The sequence below is a fragment of the Silene latifolia genome, chromosome 7, assembly GCF_048544455.1.
Source record: "Silene latifolia isolate original U9 population chromosome 7, ASM4854445v1, whole genome shotgun sequence".
NCBI lineage: Eukaryota > Viridiplantae > Streptophyta > Magnoliopsida > Caryophyllales > Caryophyllaceae > Silene > Silene latifolia.
Genome location: NC_133532.1, coordinates 117,496 through 137,653, shown reverse-complemented (window position 1 = coordinate 137,653; position 20,158 = coordinate 117,496). Strand labels below are relative to the sequence as shown.

The 20,158-nt window shown below is 36.9% G+C and overlaps 1 protein-coding gene and 2 pseudogenes across 1 annotated transcript; all 3 read left to right on the top strand.

The window, feature by feature from the left end:
- Positions 1 to 247: 247 nt before the first annotated feature.
- Positions 248 to 5,338, top strand: LOC141591391 (uncharacterized). Its single transcript, XM_074411693.1, has 5 exons — positions 248 to 688; positions 983 to 1,210; positions 2,608 to 2,691; positions 4,189 to 4,318; positions 4,410 to 5,338. Exons 1-5 carry the CDS (start codon positions 351 to 353, stop codon positions 5,049 to 5,051), a joined length of 1,422 nt encoding a protein of 473 aa, XP_074267794.1. The 5' UTR covers positions 248 to 350; the 3' UTR covers positions 5,052 to 5,338.
- A 2,158-nt stretch (positions 5,339 to 7,496) lies between these two features.
- Positions 7,497 to 15,807, top strand: LOC141591389 (uncharacterized; annotated as a pseudogene).
- Positions 15,808 to 16,731: 924 nt separating this feature from the next.
- LOC141591390 (ABC transporter G family member 1-like) lies at positions 16,732 to 19,817 on the top strand (annotated as a pseudogene).
- The last annotated feature ends 341 nt before the right edge of the window (positions 19,818 to 20,158 follow it).

Genomic DNA, 20,158 nt, shown 5'->3' with positions numbered 1-20,158 from the left:
TTCCCGCATTCTAACCAAACTCTCTTACTAGTTACTTCCAATTTACGTGAAGTGTATAATATTAGCACTTTCTTAAATTACAATTCCTATAACAAACAAAACGACCTCTTAAACTAACCCTAAAACTTGGTGAATTTGAAGTGAAACATAAGAGCATGGGCATTGATCTTATCTATTGGCACTTTGCCAGGTTGTCACACTGGCTGACTCACTAGTCACTCCACCTATAACTCTCCTAGCGTTCGACACATTCAAAATTCAAACCAACAAAAAACCCCTCTCTTCCTCTCTCTATACCGTTGATCACACTCACTTCCCCCAAAAAAACCCTAATTCAAAACTCCACAACAATGGCCATCACAAGAAGGAACACCATTCCTGAAAAACAATCAGCAACCCCTCCTCTTCCTCCTCCTACTCCTGCTCCTCATACTGAAACCAACCTCAAGAATGAACAAACCCAACCAATCACTGAAACAACAGCTTCAGATTATGAGCAAACTAGAGAGCTTAGAATCAAGGAAAATCGCGAACGATTAATGAAACTTGGAATCGTCGATCTTTCTCTTCAATTCAAATCCATTTCTTCAACTCCGGCGAGACGCACTCCTAGATCCTCTACTGATCGAGTTACCCCTTTGAAGTCCCCTTCTTTGGGCCCCACTGAACCCCGCCGTCGCTCTTCTAGGTACTCCATCCGTCTCAGTCAATTATTTTATCGTTTTATTCTGTGTAAGGGATATTTTAATTTAAGTTAAACAAATGATTGAGATGGAAATTTTATATTTTGTAGTGTTATCATTTCGATTAGTTAATTTGATACGGAGACGCAATCTTATTTCTCATTTCATTTAATTTCGACATGGTGATGGTATTCTTGATACTTAACAAATTGATTTGATTACGGAGTATATCATATGACTGTCTGTCTGTTGCTAGTTGGGTATGTATTATTGATTTAGCTTAATTGGCTGTTAAATAGATTGCAAAATGCTCCAGCTGTTTCATACGCGGAGCCTAAGGAAGAAAAAGTGAAAAGAGGCAGAGACATTGTGTTAGAAGAGGGAGCAAAGCCGGAGGTCTATACGGAGGAGCATGATAAGTTGCTGGGGAACACAGAGATGCCTTGGACATTTTTCGTGGATGGATATTCTGCAGATGGTACCAGAATTTACGATCCAGTTAATGGCAAGACTTGCCATCAGTGCCGGTCAGGGTTATCTCAATCATTAGCTCCTTATCTTGTTCTTCTAACTTTCCAATTTATGCAGCTTGATATGTGTTCTGCTAGTTTCTTACATGGATATGGATTCTTGGATTTGAATACGTAGGACAATTTTTCAGCAAATGCGTAGGAAAATCTACAAATGTTCTCACTTTTTGATGGTTCTCGTAACATGGTTTTCTTTTTGTTTATCTGCGTACAAGTTGATTATCCAGATCGATTAGAATAAAAGATAGAGTAGTACAACATATTGGTACCATCCGACAGTCGAAAGTGTACTTATGGCAGATCTTTTTTTTAAGCTAACCACTTTACAGTTTAATAGAGTTAAATACCTCCTACCCGTCAAAATCCGGTAGCACGTTCGCTAATAACGTTAAATTTTCCTGTTGCCTTTTTTTTTTTTTTAAAAGTGTCCTTCAAAGTAGCATTATATTAATTCTTGTTATGTAATGTAATAAAATTATCTTTCCATAAAAAAACATTTTCTTACCTGTGGTAGAGCGGAAACTAACACTAGTTTTGTTCCAGGATGTGAGTTATAACATGTGTCGGAATCCAAGGCTGCTCCTTATTTTTTTTCCTTAGATTAGTGCCGGTCTTTGATTCTCTGATCACGTTATTACTCTATTTGATCCAGTGCTGAATTAATTAAGCATTTTTGCCAAGGTTACCATGCTTTAGAGTTAAAAGTGGGGGGTTTGGGAGCATGACAACCTTGGCATTAAATCTCGGATTGACTTTTGATCGTGGAATCAGTCATTGAGGATTGATCTCGGGTACTGCGTCATAAATGTGGTCTATACCACCTCAAGAATCTACAATACTCTTCTGTAATATTTTTCCTCACGATGTGGTGTTGCAGCCAAGATTTGATACCATGAAGGCTAACTTAGTATTAATTGTCTTTATTTCACTTTCATTGACCCCGTTTGACCTTCTTTTCGGAATGTTATTTCAACTTGTTTATTAAAAGCTTGTAATAACAAAGACCTCAAACGCGAGGTGTTCTTGAGTATTCTGGAAAACTGTTACACTATCTGAGACAGAATTTATTTCGCACGTTTCAAGGTTCAAAGAGTTTTTTTTTATTGTTCCTTTTCATTTGTAGTCTTGTAGATATAAGACATATAACCACGATTAAGCAAATTAAAATAGTGCATATTTTTATCCGTTCTTTTCTTCAGCTCTGCCTTACACAACACATAAATTTCTTCACACGTTTGTGAATGCTATGATGTTTTTTGTTATTTTAGCGGAAAAGAGGTTCACATTATGATGGATTATTTCTGGGCTTTTATTAACGTGTATAGGAGAATACTAGAGACTGTATTGGATTAAATCAACTCTGGAATACTTAAATGTTATGCATCCATTTTCAGGCAGAAGACTCTTGGGCAACGTACCCGCTGCAGCACTTGCAGTCTCGTTCAAGGGCAGTTTTGCGGAGATTGTCTCTTAATGAGGTGCGCCATACTTTGTTATCTTGGCCATAGGCACCCTCTTGAGCTTGTCACGTGAATATATAGGGTTTATCTAATCCATATAAATTGCACTCTAATTTTATACTTCTAATGCTTGAGGACAGGATTGACCTTTTGGTGTGGATTTTTTATGTCTACCACTTGGGGTTTGGCTCATGCAAATAGTTCATCTTAAGTTCTTAACCATAATAATCTGAATATCTAATCCTTGAGGACATGATTGACCTTTTAGTGTGGATTTTCGAAGTTGTCCTCTTGAGTTTGCCTATGAATAGAGAGTATTTTATCCGTAATTCTCAATCTAATTTGAATATCTATGATGGGTATACTGGTATAGTTCCACGGGAACTTGTGTGTTTCACGACTTTATAGTTTATATGCTACACTGCCTACACATACTAGAGAGGGCCCACCACCATAAAACTTGATTATCATGGAAGCATACAAAGTTCTGGTATATAATGCTTGAAGGCAGGATTAACCTTTTCGTGTGGATCTTCAGGGGGACTGCTGATGCGTTTTGATATCCAGCTTTCTTTAGAAGCATTAAAGATATATCATGCAGTTAAATTTAAATGACTAGATATATTGTCCTCATTCGTGGTCCTTTTAGCCTGTTTGGTATAGCATGCTCTGGCTGCATGGCTTTAATGTTGACATTTACTTCATATATTCTATTCACCATTCTCTTTACTATTAAAACAGCCATGTTGCCATTTACTTCATGTATAATAGCCTTCAAATCCCTTACTGAGTACAAACCTTGCCGCCAGCCAACATCCTTGTCCCTGTTTTGTTTGTGTTACTTTTGATCATGATGTTGAATCTTGGTTTGAGACTTCATCTAATTGGCAGTCTCGATCTTTGTCATTGTGTCTTAAGCGGCCGAGAGTGCCTCAAAATACGGTCTCAATAGCTTTCAAAGCCTTATAGCTTGCATGATATATTGTCCTGTTTGATAATAAAATAATCATTTTGTATCCCTCCTAAAATTTAATACTCCGTATATGGCATCCCATCTGATATTTAACATGGAGTATCATTCTTCTGACCCTAATTAAAACTAGGGGTATATGAATGAATGGTTATTTTCCTTCATCAGCTGAAGAGTTAAAGAATTCTAGTTGTATTCCCAACAAGAAGTCTGAATAATGAATTTGCGGCTACTGATTATCTTCAAGTGAAGAGATAATGTGCTAGTAATAACCCTATCATTCGCAAAACAAACTATTTATTCTCTCATGGCAGTCGCTCCATTCCACTTTTATTGTCCTACTCCCAAGTGCATTTCTTGTACGTTCTGTATGTCCTGGACTCCTGGTAGTATGTTGTCTCTGGTACCTATCCATCCATGCAGCTACATACCTATTATTACTTATAAGTGTAGAAGTCAACTCATGATCTGGATTTGAAACTTTTCACTTGTTTATACGGAGTAGTTTAAGTTTTTTCCGGGTTACATAAAGCCTTTTATCACAGATATGGAGAGCATGTGGTAGAGGCCAACCAAAATCCAAATTGGATATGCCCGCCTTGTCGTGGGATTTGCAACTGCAGCTTGTGTCGCCAAGCAAGAGGATGGTATCCAACTGGCCCTTTGTACAAAAGGGTATGTTTGTCATTTTCAACGTATTCAGATTTTCTCTGCAGTATGGATCACAAGATTAAGTGAAATAATCTGTTTTTGTATCCTGTAATAGATCAGCAAATTGGGATATAAATCAGTGGCACATTATCTTATACAAACAAAACGCGCTACTCCGGATGCTGACACTGTTTCCGACCCTCAGCAATCTGCTAAGAGATGTCTTCCCTTTGAGGGCATGGAGGTACCAACTGATGATAAGACGGAAATCAGCATTCAATCTAAGAATAACGTTGCTGCTGATACCGAACCAAATGCAACTCCAGAGGGTGTTAGAAGATCAGGTAGGAACTCTAAGAAAGAAAACTGCAATGCTGGTGACTTGTCAGGACATGGACCTGTTCCCGACAAAAACATCCTTGAGGTGAATTCTGACGTGCTGGAAGAGGAGCCTGTTCATGACAAGAAGAATAAGGTCACTCCTGATACCGAACTAAATCTAACGCCAGAGGGAGTTAGAAGATCAGGTAGGAACTCTAAGAAAGAAAACCGCAATGCTGGTGACTTGGCAGGACATGGATCTGTTCCTGACAAAAAGATCCCTGAGGTGAATGCTGACGTGGTTGAAGATGAGCCTGTTCACGACAAAAAGAGTCCCAGCGTAATTGGAAGACCAAGAAAAAGGTCTAAGATTGAAAATTTTGGCATTGGTAAGCAAATTGCAAGCAAGGAGTTGACGTTGGTTGAAGCCATGTAGAGAATCAGCAACTTTTGAAGGAAATTAAGAAGTTAGTTCATTGTAGTCGCGCTACTAGAGTCATGCCATGCAGGTTTTGTGTTACGAAACTCTCATTCGGGAAGGTTGCTTGGTACTGAAGGCCAATCTAGTTGGACTGTGTTATCTGTATTTTGGTTATATAGAGCATAGACAGCAGATGCTCAGAAATGACGTTACTTTTGATGATGATGTAATCATGAAAACTACATGACATTGTAGAATCTCTAAGATATTCATCTACTTTAACATTTTTATTCTTCTGGTTACTTGGCTGATTTTATACTCCCGCCCTCCTCTCCATTTTTGTTCTTTTTCATTTCTTCAAATATTTTAAGATGAAGTCTCAAAAGGCTATTCCGCAGAGGGAGGGATGACAATGGGTACGACACAGGCATGTACTTGATTGTACTTGATTTTAGTTTTGTAAGATAAATCGTTTACATTGACTTAACTCGTAACTGAACATATAAATTGGACTGACGCAAATCCAAATTGGTTGGATCCCAACATTGGAATTGACTCTCTTTTAGACTAAATAAATAGACTATCAGCTAAATGAACACCCCGTCTCCCTAGTCCTAGACAATCCCACCTTGTACTCGAGTGTATAGATAAATAAACCTGATAAAACTGATTCGATCCGAATAAATCGAACCCACCTGAATTGAGGGCCCAATCTAACACGAAACCTTAATGCTTATTATCGTAAACTGACCATTATTCCCAAATAACTTGAGAACAACCCGCCTGAAAATGACCCAGCCCGATCCAAATTATTGCAAACCCAAACAGCCCGAACTTGAATTGTCCGAACCGATTGAGCCAGGTCTAAATAAAACAAAGCACTCTATAACCGGTCCGGATTCTCTCCATTTCCTCAAAAGAAATGGACCTCCATCTCTTTTAAATGGTTCGGATCAAATCTCGTGATTATCTGATGGTTGTAATTGTTTTATAAAAATAACTAGTGTAGTTCTCGTGCTATAGCACGATACTTTTTAGATTTATTTTATAAAGAGATATTATCAATTAAATTATTTGCATAAATAAAGTATACTTTACATAATAAATAACTGATGATTTCTTACAAAAGAGGTAACATATAAATATAATATAAATTTAAATTTATACGAAATCAAGTTCACCCATCTAGCTTATAATATACCCATGAGCACTTAGATCAACTAGTAAGGAGTTGTTCTAGCTTAACCAGAGTTCTTGTGTTCGAGCCTTTGGAACGCAACGGTGTTAAAACCCATGAGAGAGAGCTTTACCGCCCGAGTGGTCCTACCCGGCTCGAATCCGGATTAAACCGGATGATTTACGCCAAAAAAAAAATCTAGCTTATAATATGACATGCAGAGTCCAAAATTATGGGCTATTAATAACTTTTACTTTGACAGATGAGATAGAAAAAGTGGGCTACGTATAAGGTTCACAATTTACAATCTATCAAATCTTATTGTGTTAGTAGTATTCAGAAAAATAGGCCCAATTAAGAAGAAGTATCTTTAGGCGGGAAAACTAAGAGAATTTTTATTCTCTTACTAGTATGGGATGAGATGTTTTAATGAATGGTAGAGAAAATATATTAAAACTAGTATTGGTGCCCGGCTTCGCCCGGGCTACCTCTACTTACCATTAATTTTTTTTTTTCAATAAATAAAATTACTTAAAGTTGCATAACACATAAATTTATCATTAATATATTTTTCTATGACATATCCTAAAATTACGATGAAATAAATTTTGAGACAAATTCACTACTCCCCGCTATTAATATTTTACTCTTATTAATGAAACAATAGTAATAACATTTCACTACTTGCCCGTAATCATTATTACTTTAACTACTCCCGCCGTAATTATTGTTACTGTCACTACTGCCGCATTAATATTGATAATTTCACAACTTACCCGTAATCATTGTTACTTTCACTACTCCCGCCGTAATTATTGTTACTGTCACTACTGCCGCATTAATATTGATAATTAATATCATAAGTGTGCATGTTTATATTAATTAGTTATCTTATTTTAAGGAAATTGACCATCTTCTAATCTTCTATAAATATTTAGGAAAATTACCAAGAATCTTCTTTTTTTAGTCTCCTTGAAATTGACTATTTTAATTAACTATTTTATTTTAAGGAAATTGACAATCTTAATTAATTATTTTATTTTAAAGAAATTGACCATGTTTTAGTCTCTTACAAATGTTTAGGAAAATTACCAAGCTTCTATATAATTTAATTTTAACCCAAACTATATAATATTTGCATGTAGATCCCTTAATCGGGTCCATCACACGGTGCTAGTGATTTAAAACTATATAGTATAATTAATTTGTATAACTTTCTTTAATTATATTGAAGTCCATTGGTTTCTGGATTTATATATAGTATTGATATGTGTATTAGAGAGGAAATGGAGAGAAAAAAATGAGGAGCATCCAAATTGGTCCGGAAGTCCGTAACAGCCTGAATAATCTCGAAAAGTTTAAACCCTCACAAAACCTTTCACTTCGACTCACCAACAAAATGAGCCATCTCCTCCGACGAGCCATAACCCACCACGGCGGCCCAAAACCCACTTCACAATTCCTCCGGCAAGCCCACCGTAAAGCCCATAAACCGCCACCAAAACCGCTGGCACCAACGCCGCCAAAACCGCCGAAGAAGGCGGAGACAATGACAGGACCAAATGGAGTAACATGGGAAGACAACTACAGCTGGATGTCCAAATTGAGCGACAAGGTGGCAATGAGACACATGGATGTTTACATGGAACAAGAGGAGAAGTACACTGAAGCTGTCTTACTTGACACTCTTCGTCTTCAGAGTAAACTTCATTCCGAAATCGCCTCTCGTTTGCCTTATGATCTCTCTTCTCCTCCTTTTCGTTGGGGGCCGTGGTGAGTCTGCTTTTTGTAACACCTTCTTATCATTAATGCCGTGCTTTTTCAGGGTTTAGGATCGGTTTTTCTAAAATGTGGCCTTAAACAATTACGAGGTTAAATATTAGTTTGTACATCAATTTCTGATGATATATTCTTAAGAATCTTTCTCTAATTAGCTTCTTATCGTGTGTCCCACCATTTGGAGTGTTAAATTGAGTAACTTAAGGAAAGATCGAAATTTTTAACTAAAACATTTGTATTTTACATTGCTTAAGGGACGGCAACCCCTGCGTACTTTCTGTCTTATGGTCACGCCATCTCGCCCAATTTTCGCTTGCATTCTTCATGATTATGGTGCACTTTCTGTTTGTTTTTAAGCTGATGTATGGTATGTTCATGGCCGTGTTTATGAATCTCCGGTTTACGTAGTAAATGAGGCGATTTGTCAATTATTTTGTTGGTATATGTATGACATGAATGTGTCCCTGGATGCGACTCTGCTTGCTCCTTTTTAATACAAGTGTTTTCTATTGCTGAATAGTTGTTTGTTTCTACTTAATCAAGGGTATGTACAGGTTGTACTATAGGCGGGTTGAGGAAGGGAAACAATTTCCAGTTCTTTGTCGGAGATTAGCGAGCTTGAATGAAGAGTTTATTTCACATAAGTCTCCATCTGCTGGGTTTGATTTTACGTCTGGGATAAAAATTGAGCAGAAACTGATCGATTACAATCATGAAGCTGAAAGATTTGGAGGTCCTTTTCCGCTTGATCTTTTGTTTGGGATGCTTAGTTTTGCTATGCAAATTTTTGATCTTTAGTTATGTAATTGTAGGTTATGCTTATGAGGAAGTGTCTGAAGTATCACCTGATCATCGTTATATTGCCTACACAATGTATGACAAAGACAATGATTTCTTCAAGTTATCAGTGAGGGACTTGAATAATGGTGTGCTGTGTGATAAGCCGCAAGCTGATTGGGTTTCTAATGTAGCTTGGTCCAAGAATGGGCGAGTGTTGTTTTACGTTGTTACTGATCACTACAAGCGGCCGTGCAGGTCTGTAATAGTGATTGACACACATCTATAGATTTTTTTTTTCCTGTTAGCATTTTGCTAATTTTGTGTTTCTTCACTGTTAGATTGTACCGTAGCATACTGGGGTCAAAGGATGATGCTGTTTTGCTTCTTGAAGAGTCGAAGGAGAATGTCTATCTTAACATTCGGCACACAAAAGATTATAAATTTATTACTGTTTATGTATTATCAACTACAGCTTCAAAGGTAACTATGTTGGATACTGTTATTAGCATCTTATTCTACTTAACCTGGTTTAGTATTGCGTTAATTTGCTTCTGGGCTTCGCAGGTGTATATGATTGATTCTTCAAATCCACTGTCAGAAATGACAGTAGTGTGGGAGGGTGCGCCTTTTGTCCATTGCATTGTTGAGCATCATGGAGGGCACCTTTATCTATTTACAGATGCTCCACGAGGTGGACAGCCTGTTGATAATCATTATCTTCTTCGCTCACCTGTTGATGTTGCTTCTGACCAAAGAGCCTGGGAGGTAATTATTGCTAATGCTTGATGCTTCTTCCTTATTGGTTTTTTTTTAATACGAAAAAATTTATGTTTCCATTTCCAAGGAGGGTACAAACTCATTATTCTTTGGTTCTGGATTATGATGGAATAAAGCAAAATAGCTCACCAAATTTGCTACACTTTTCTTTTGTAAACTAGCAGTCATGCAATGCAATTCTCGATTAATTTTTTCATATGGGGTCATCTGAAAATAATGTCTTTGTGTTACTAACGCACAGGTAAGACTCTGTACATCCGACTCTGCTTAGTGGCTATTAGTAGGATTTTTTGAAACACTGGCGGAATGTTATCGTTATAGGCAAAAATTTCATCTTTGTTGATCCACCATGTTTCTTTAATTCAGTCCATGGGTTCCATGGGATTGGTATTTGATATTCAGGTCTAGTTGATTTCACTCAGCCCTTGTGGCTTCTCTCCATGTTTCCTTGTATTTCATTTATGCTGACCTTTTACTGCAGTGTGATGGATGACTATTGGATGTCCTTTTTCGTTACATTTCGTTTCACAAGCCAATGATTAATGTCTTTGTCAGCTAATTGCTTCTCTGTAGTTAGCCATGACACTGTTAGTTAATCAATATAAAGAGGCATGTCATAATAGGATTTCCAGTAAAAAACACACTTTCTTACAATTTGCTACCTAATATAATTTTATTTTTTATTTTTTCAAAATTGCTACCTATTATGATATTATTGTTACAAATTGGTAACTATATGTAGGGCTGAGGAAAATTATACGATACGGTTTTATTATACGTATCCGATACGCTGTACGAATTTAATTATATGGATTTCCGGATATCCGATACGGTTCTTTAAAAACCTTATCGGATAAGGATCGGCAAAATATGAAACCGGATATACGGTACCCGATACGGTTGCCTTTTTCCAAGAATAAAATATTAAAATATATACATAAGTCACAAAATATCCAATATGTTGGTGATTAAAACTTATTAGTATTAAACTTTATAACTTACTTACTCTAACTTTTTAAAACACTTTTAAGTTACTAAAAAACCCAACAATCACACATAGAAAAGAAAAAAAATATATTAAATTACATAAGTGAGGTTGAAAACCGGATATCGGATATACGGTTTCCAGATATCCGGAAAAACCGGATATACGGTTTCCATATATACGGAAAAACCGTATCGGATGAGGATACTAAAAAAGGGGACTTTAGAAACCGGATATCCGATACGGTTTCCAAAACCGTATCGGATATCCGATTTTGCTCACCCCTACCTATATGGCTAAAATGAACAGTTTGAGTTGGTTTAGTTCTCATATTGAATATTTTGTGCCTATTTGATGGCCGATTAAATAAATGTAATGTACAAGACATGCTAAAATTTCTTTAAAATGTGATTAGAATCCATTGTTGGTACCAATTTGTAACAAAGTGCTATAATATATAGTCAAGTTGTAAAGAAAAATATCACGATTGGTGATAATTAGTAAAAAGTTTGTATACAATAAGTAATAGCAAATGGGAAGAACAGATGTGATGGGACTTGGGAGGAAGTATGTTTTATGGTTTTTATTTCATGTTATCTAGACCTTAATTTATTCATACTCAATTTGAAATGATAGATGACGATGTCGATTGTCAAACTTATAAACCCGATACCATTCCTTAACTCTGGCTTTTGATGCTCAATACAGAATGTATTTGCTGATGATCCTGATATGATCATCGAAGATGTTGATTTCTGCAACACACACTTAGTGCTTATTATAAGAGAAAGTCAAAAGCTCAGGCTATGTGCAGTTCCTTTACCTTTTCCAAGTCATAAGGTAAGGTCCTTTATAAGTTATATTGCTCCCCAATCCCCATTCAGTTTTACTGTCTTAGAGGCCAAGGCTTCTTCAGGATGTGAAAGTATTCATGTTCAGGATTGAAGAATTTTGTTGAAAGATTTTGTGAGTGTCGCTTGCTGTGACATCTTGGGAAGAGTAGCAACCGATTTGGATTTGTATACACTTGTCATTATATGAGTTGATCTAAGTAATTGTTAGGCAAACTTATCATTGTTGACTTTGCATGCTTCAATCTCAGTTTCTTGTCTTTGTAATTAGTCCTTCATATGCGTTTCATGCGAACTATGACTAACGATAAAACCCCTTGGGAACGTGACGCTAAGAAGTACGGAGTTGTTCAAATGAGAAACTTATAGTATGATTAGTATGTTTCTGCAGGAATAATCTGTGATAGAACTTTTCTTTTATTCATCATTGAAAGCAACAAACTTGTTCACCAGATGTTTATGTTACAAAATTATGTAGTATTGACCATGTTACTCTGACTCTTCGTATTGCCTCCTGTTCTTGTGTCTGATACTTGACACTCGGAATATGAGTATAACACTTAGGAGCTTAATTTTAGACAAAAAGAAGATGAGTATTTATAAAATAGCAAAGTTTGACTCTTGGGCTTGCACTCGTATCGGATACTTACAATCAAGACTGAGTAAACATAGATTATTGTCAAGCATGCTTGTTTAATTTAGCTGAATTACTTGAATATGTCTTTTCTCACCACACAATGTTAGTTGCTTTTGTAGAATATGTATTCTGTTATTGTGTCTGAGGTGTTTATAGTGGCAGTATTTGGTACTCGTCAAAGGTTTCTTTCCGTTTCTGATTGTTACATGTCGTTAATGTCGAAGTCTATTTTTCATGATTGTTGATGTTCTTTTACCCTCTGTTATGTTTTCAGGGAACAGTTCCTTTAGCAGAGCATTGTCCACGTTTCCTTTCTTTGCCAAGCCATGTTTGTGAAATTTTACCAGGGTCAAATTATGACTTCCAATCCTCCACAATGCGCTTCACAGTTTCATCTCCAGTGGTATGAAATAATTCCAATTCACTTTCACCTTTCAAGCAATTCTGATAGGCCCATTGACCTGGTTATACCGTGGTATGAAAATACTGTAGTAGTAACAGTTGCGAAATCTTGTTATTAGAATGTCAATGTGTAATGTAACAGGTTGCAGCTAAAGCAACTCTAATTTCAAAAATGTTCCACCAAATGTGTTAGTGTTCACGCCCTAAGATCGGAACTTTGATTTGATTTTCCATGTTTCGAGTCTGTTTTCTCTCTCATGAGCCCTTTTTCACAATTACATACATTTTATTTGGAATTATACATATTTCCTTCTATTTTTTTTGTGTATCATAATGGGTAGTGTAGTTTAAATTACGGAAATACTGGTAAATAAATGGTGATTGTTTGATTACCGGTTGACAGTCACCAAAACTTTAGCATTTTTGACAGGTTGTGATATAAGTGGCAACGACGTAACGGTAGCCTAATATTCCGTTATGTAATGTAGAGGAAACATTTTTATCCCCTAGGTTATCCATGAATTGTGCAACTTACGAATGATATTAAGCTTGCTTTTATCATCTCTTATGGTTGACGTCCCTGAAACCAGCAAATGATTACTGTGCTACTAAGGCGTAGACTAATTTGTGGATATTTCTCTTCTCTAGATGCCTGCTGCAGTTGTTGATTATGATCTTTTTAGTGGCAAGTGGAACATTATTCAACAACAAAATTTGCTTCACGAGAGGACAAAGATTCTTTATGGGAAAAATTCTTCCTTACTTGATGATCATTCACCTACTACTCTACATTTTGAATCTGACACCAGTGAAAATAAAAAAGATGATAACCCATGGAATGACCTTTCTGAGTTTTATGCATGTGAAAAGTACACCATTTCATCACATGATGGGGTGGATGTACCGTTAACTGTTGTATGTTCTCACAGAAACAAAGACGAAAAACAGAACCCTACGTTACTTCATGGGCACGGAGCTTATGGTGAGTTGTTGGACAAGCGTTGGCGTAGTGAACTGAAAAGCCTTCTTGATCGTGGTTGGGTTATAGCATATGCAGATGTCAGGTCTGCTTTTTTATCACATGCAATTTTTAAAATTTCTTCTATCTTTGCTGAATTGTTTCACTCTTATGATATAATCACAATATTTTGTGTAAGGCCACATTACACAAGCATCTTGTAAAATGGATTCTCTGGGTAACTGTTTTCACTTAAATGTGTCCTGATCTTGTGGATGGATATATTGTACAGTGTACACAGTATGAGTGTAAACTGTAAGTTGCCTTGCCTAAGACTGATTGTATTTGGTAGTTTATTTTTGTATTCATCTTATGGTTTCTGTTCTAAATTTCTAATAATTAATGCGGTCTGGTCTTTTATAGAGAATATTGCTTCTAATGATGTATCTAATCACTAACTTATTGTAAATTGATCCACTCTTTATAGAGGTGGTGGTGGTAGAGGCAAGAAGTGGCACCATGACGGGAGGCGCACTAAGAAACATAATTCAATCCAAGACTTCCTTTGCTGTGCTAATTTTTTGGTTGAGAAAAATTACGCATGAAGACAAGCTTGCTGCGTGGGGGTATAGTGCTGGAGGGCTTCTAGTTGCTTCAGCCATTAATTCTTGCCCCCACTTATTCCGAGCTGCTGTTTTGAAGGTTCTCAATTTAACTTTCACTCTATCCTTTCGGGGTATATTCTGCTTTATTTTTGTTTCGTTTTTACCCATGGCCGTTTGGTTAATATGGAAGAAACTTTGTGCTTGAAACAACTGAACATTTCATTGGATTATTAATTGTAAGTTTGGAAGAGAGATAATATATATACCTCTTGTCGATTGACCTCGATAGTGACGGGTTGCATCTGGATCTTAAAATTTTGGACGGCGTTGATCTGGGTCGAATTTTACTGATTACCTCTATATCAATACAACTTGGTTGTCACTATAGATACCTCTATCAACCATAGCTGTTGCTTAATGCCCTTGTTATCTGATTGTACATGTTCTGTCTTATGCTTTTACAGGTTCCATTCTTGGATCCAACTACTACTCTTCTCCATCCTGTATTACCACTCACACCTGTTGATTTTGAAGAGTTTGGGTATCCAATGGACACTGATGATTTTCAAGCCATGCGCCGTTATTCTCCCTATGATAACATCAGGGACGATTCTGTTTATCCTGCTGTCCTAATTTCTTCATCTTTTAGCACGAGGTAACACTTCTATGTTGTTTATTGGCTTAATATCACATCATATCACTGCACGAGTTTTTCAATTAATCAGTCTTGATATTATTTACTGTGTCTTAGAAACTAGATGTTCTACTTCTCTACATTGACCGTTTCATCGATTTTAACCAGAAAGCACTGAACCATGGCACTGCCTTATTAGCTGCGTCCTCACATTTCTAGATATGTCTTATTGCCATGCTCTTTATTGTAAAAACACCCTAAAATAGAGGTGATCATGTGTTAGGTTGGGCTGGGTTTGGGCCGGTTGATATTGTAAAATTGGCCTTGACATCCGGCCAATGTATTTACTCCATCTGTGCTGAAAATAGTTTATTTGCATTTGATTTGACTTTTTATGTAATCATATGTAAGTGGGGTAGAAAGTCCAAGAGACTTTGTTGACCAAAAACATGGACAAAAGAACGTAAATTATTGAAAGGGTTGACTAAAATGGAAAATGTAAATTATTGACAAGTACGGAGGGAGTAGCATATAGTTCGCCCATAAAAGACATCCTATTTCATCAGTTGCTGCAAAAATTGTTAAATCTTGAGGGTTTTCTTCAGGTTGATATGTGACACCATCTGCATTTATGCCCTGCATGCTTTACACTGTACTCCATAATTAATTTTTGATGAAACATTTGATAGATCTCCAAATCTGTGTTATTTATTAATTTCTGTTGAGCAACTGTTGCGTATTTATGAAATGGCGATGATAAGCAGGAAATGCGTGACTGACTTTTTTTCTAAACTCCCCACCAATCCAGGTTTGGAGTATGGGAAGCTGCGAAATATGCTGCACGTGTACGAGAACGGACAGTGCACGATCCGAATCGGCCTATACTTCTTAACCTAACGACCGAGCTAGTGGAAGAGAATAGGTACATGAAGTCCAAGGAGATGGCTGTTGAGACGGCCTTTCTTTTAAAGATGATGGAATCGTAGTCGTTCATTTGGGTTGTACCGACATATGAATGATCACAGGTGGCAATGAGAACCAGATTTAGTAAAAAGCTTATCTGGGGCCAAGACTTCTCTCCCCAGTCACGAGCTTCTTGAAGTTGTCAGACTCTAATCCTTTTTGGATGGAAAGATTTGGTGAAACACAAGATTTATTGTAATGTCAGTACAAAACCTCCAATTGTTTTTTTTTTTTTTTGGTACATAAGAGGGGCAAAAGCCCCGAACTAACTAGCTACGATACGAGATAAAGAAACACCTAAGACATCCTCACGAAGAATTGAGCGTAGATTATGAGGTGGAACGGACAAGACGGTAACTGATGGAGCTGAAGTGACGCCTTCGTTCGCTAGCCAATCAGCAGCACGGTTGGCTTCTCTATACGAGTGATCAATTTTCACGGACCACCCACCAAGCTTGATTAACTCTTTGCATTGTTGGACTAAAGGACGTAGTCCATGACTTAGCAGCTGATCTTTTTGAAAGAAATCCACACAGGTACTATTATCCATGTATACGAGTAGCTTCGTGATACGGAGGCTGCGAGCGTGTTCCAATCCGGCTAGAAGAGCTCTCATCTCCGCTCTCATAGAATTACATACACCACAAGAGAACAAATAAGCAGAAACGAAATTACCCGTGTCGTCGCGAATAATTCCTCCACAACCAGCAGGGCCCACAAAACCTCCAATTGTAAAATACACACTACGCTGAGCATTATTATTTAAGATTATTTTGACCAAAATTATAGTGTGTTTAATTTATTAGTTTAGTACTCCTATTATAATAAGCATCCAGTCATGCGTCAAAGATGGTAGTTTCCCTGGTTTTGGATGTCCGACGTCCGAACCCCATTGTTTAAGACTGCTTAATCACTTTATTTACGGAGTATAATACTTGACACTCAACGTAATATTCTTGATTATCTTAATCAAAATAAGAAAGTCTTGTGATTACCAAATAGCAAGTAGCATTATTCTTTAAAGGCTGCTATTCAAACTCTATATAACCCATGCATATGCAATTAAATTCACATTTTTATTTCACTTCTTAAGACTCTCTCATCTCAAAAGTCTCAAACCATCAACATTTCTTGCTTAACTAAACCAATGGATTCGACAAACCCCAAAGTGTTGAGATGGGCACCCAGCCCAAGCCCAAGTGCAAGCCCGACAAGGCCCTTGTATAAGGCAGGGGACGTTTATGTTGACATAGAAGGCGAAGAACAAAGTTCACGCACATATTTTCCGTTTAGCACAACTAGTAATAATGGTAATGATCAAGTATTATGTCCTAAGCCAGGGGATGATAATCAAGGAGTGTCGTTGACATGGAAGGATTTGTGGGTAACAGTGAGTGATGGCAAAGCTAACCAACGGTCCATACTACAAGGCGTTACTGGGTTCGCTGAGCCTGGTCAAGTCTTGGCTATTATGGGTCCTTCTGGTTGCGGCAAGTCTACTCTCTTGGATGCCTTGGCTGGTAATCTCCTTTTCCTTTTTATCTTTTTTTTTTGTACCAACACCCGCCACACGGTCATTCCGGTTGGTCAGGTTGTTTACGGTCATTTTAAATATCAGTTCTGATTCAGATGTGTTGTTCTCGTGTCATTTTGTGTTATGACTTATGAGCGCGGTCAGATGTGGTGTTTATCAGTTGTTAGGCTTTATTTTTTAGCATTGTGTATTAAGTTGGACATCCGTTTTAATAATTTGTTTGTTTAATAATAGGAAGGTTAAGTTCCGACGTCAAGCAAACAGGGGATATTTTGATCAATGGTCAAAGACAAAGACTTGCTTTTGGAACTTCTGTAAGAGATAATACACCCTTATTTATCCACATACATATATGGAATAGTTGTTTTTTTATTTTAATTAAACTTTTATTGGAATAATTAGGCATACGTGACTCAAGATGATACCTTAATGACAACGCTAACCGTGAAAGAAGCTGTGTACTACTCAGCTCAACTTCAATTACCGAATTCCATGACTAAATTGGAAAAACTAGATCGTGCTAATGAGGCGATTAGCGATATGGGATTACAAGGTTGTTTGAACACAGGAATAGGAGGGTGGAATGTGAAAGGATTAAGTGGAGGACAAAAGAGAAGAGTTAGTATTTGCATTGAAATATTAACAAGGCCAAAGCTCCTCTTCTTAGATGAGCCAACTAGTGGTCTTGATAGTGCGGCTTCTTACCATGTCATGAGTCGGATTATCAAGCTCGCTCAACTTGATAGAAGGACAGTGGTTGCCTCCATTCATCAACCGAGTTGTGAAGTTTTCGAGCTCTTTCATAATCTGTGTCTCCTCTCTAGTGGACAGCTTGTTTACTTTGGTCCGACTTATAACGCTAATGAGGTAAAGTTAAAATACTCACACGGTATGATGTGTCTCATCCGTTAGTTTCATTGGTGTTGGATTAATTGTGTTTGTGTTTCGTTTAACAGCATTTTGCTTTGAATGGCTACCCCTGTCCAACCATGCAAAACCCATCTGATCATTACTTGAGAACCATCAATAAGGACTTTGAGGTTAGTTCTTGTTTCATTTTAACAAATGTAATCGACTAAAAAACCGGACTAAATTTGCTTACAATTTTCTTCTTATATTTTAGGATGTTGAGCAAGGAGATGAAATGTCGAGCGCTGAAGAAGCCATCAAAATTCTTTCAAATTCATATAGATTATCACAAACCTATCAAAAAGTTGATCAACATATTTCAGACATATGCCAACAGGTAAAGGTTCAATGTGAATAACATCTACTCCGTATATTAATAACAGAGCCACAAAAGACAATTTCAAAAATCTAGCATAATTTTCTTTTTATATTTTTAATACCTTCCAATTGAAAGAATTTCCAAGTTGAACTTTATTTAATACTCCAAAAACATTTTCAGGGAGGAGGATCCAGTAAATAAAAAAGGAGTAATGCAAGTTTCCTCACACAATCTGTGGTTCTAACTAAACGTTCTTTTGTGAATATGTACCGCGACTTGGGTTATTATTGGCTTATATAGCTCTTTGCTTATGTGTGGGTACTATATTTCATGATATTGGTCACTCTTATGGCTCCATTCAGGTGAAAATTCCAAAAACTCACAAGTTAGGTTAGTGTTTTCATTATTTTGCTGCTAGTAATGAGCTCACTAGTTTTATGCATGTGAAATCGACAGGCTAGAGGAGCAATGCTTATGTTTGTAGCAGCTTTCTTGACTTTTATGGCAATAGGAGGATTCCCTTCCTTTGTGGAAGACATGAAGGTGAGATTAACAAAGTAAATGTGGTATCTGGTTATTGTGTCCGAGATTAAGACCGAAACTGATATATTTTGTTTGTTGCATAACTTGGTAGATTTTTGAACGAGAAAGGCTAAATGGACACTATGGAGTTGGTGTTTACGTGATAGGGAACACAATCTCGTCAATTCCTTACTTGTTGATCATCTCTTTGATTCCGGGAGCAATAGCTTATTATCTTGTTGGTCTTCAACGAGGCTTCGATCACTTTGTCTTCTTTTCATTGGTGCTATTTGTGTGCATGATGTTGGTAGAGAGCCTAATGATGATTGTCGCGAGCTTGGTTCCAGATTTCCTAATGGGCATAATAACAGGTGCCGGAATTCAAGGTGTAATGATGCTTAATGGCGGCTTCTTTCGCTTGCCTAATGATCTCCCTAAGCCCTTTTGGAGGTACCCTATGTACTACATTTCCTTCCATAAGTATGCCAATCAAGGGTTCTTTAAGAATGAGTACAAGGGGTTGACATTTCCTAACAATCAAGTTGGAGGTCCCGCGATTATTACCGGAGATGAGGTGTTGAGGAGCTTTTGGCAAATGGAAATGGGATACTCCAAATGGGTAGACCTTGCTATATTGTTTGGTATGGTGGTTGTTTATAGGCTAATGTTTTTGGGTATCATTAAGCTTACTGAAAAGATGAAGCCAATGGTGGCATCCCTCAAGTCATCTTCTAAACAACACTCCAACCAAGTTGTGCAAGATTAAGTCTGATTCTATATTTTTTTCACAACTTTTTAGCCTTTGTTTTTTTTTGTATATGATTGTTGCAATTTTTTTTATTCCATTGATCAAATTGTTTATTAATTTTCTACTTCCATATCCAAGCATGTACATTTGATATTCAAGTAAATGATAAGTGATTTCATTCAAAAGTTATTCTATTGATAACCAATCTTTCATTCCGAGTATTATTTATATACGTCATTCTCATATTTTAGTTTGTTAGCATAGAACAAGAGTTAGCTCAAGTAATAAGAGTTCTCTTACTCCAGCCATGAAGTTGAGAGCTCGATTCTCATCTACAATATAGTGCACTCATTTGAATAAAAAAAAATAGTTTGTCAGTGTACTCTCAAAGGTAGAAATATTAGCATAAAGACAACATTAATCTAGATTACAAAATTAAATAAGGAGGTTTTTGGTTCGCATAAAAGGTATCAGTATAAAATCAAGAATCAACCCAGGGTAGTATGAGTTTGGAACTCTATCCCTAAGGGCAATCACAATAG

Excerpts from the sequence above, each read along its gene's own strand:
- LOC141591391 (XM_074411693.1), top strand. The coding sequence starts at position 351 with ATGGCCATCACAAGAAGGAACACCATTCCTGAAAAACAATCAGCAACC. Across the intron at positions 689-982 it reads CCCCGCCGTCGCTCTTCTAG|ATTGCAAAATGCTCCAGCTG; the intron begins GTACTCCATCCG and ends GCTGTTAAATAG. Across the intron at positions 1,211-2,607 it reads AAGACTTGCCATCAGTGCCG|GCAGAAGACTCTTGGGCAAC; the intron begins GTCAGGGTTATC and ends ATCCATTTTCAG.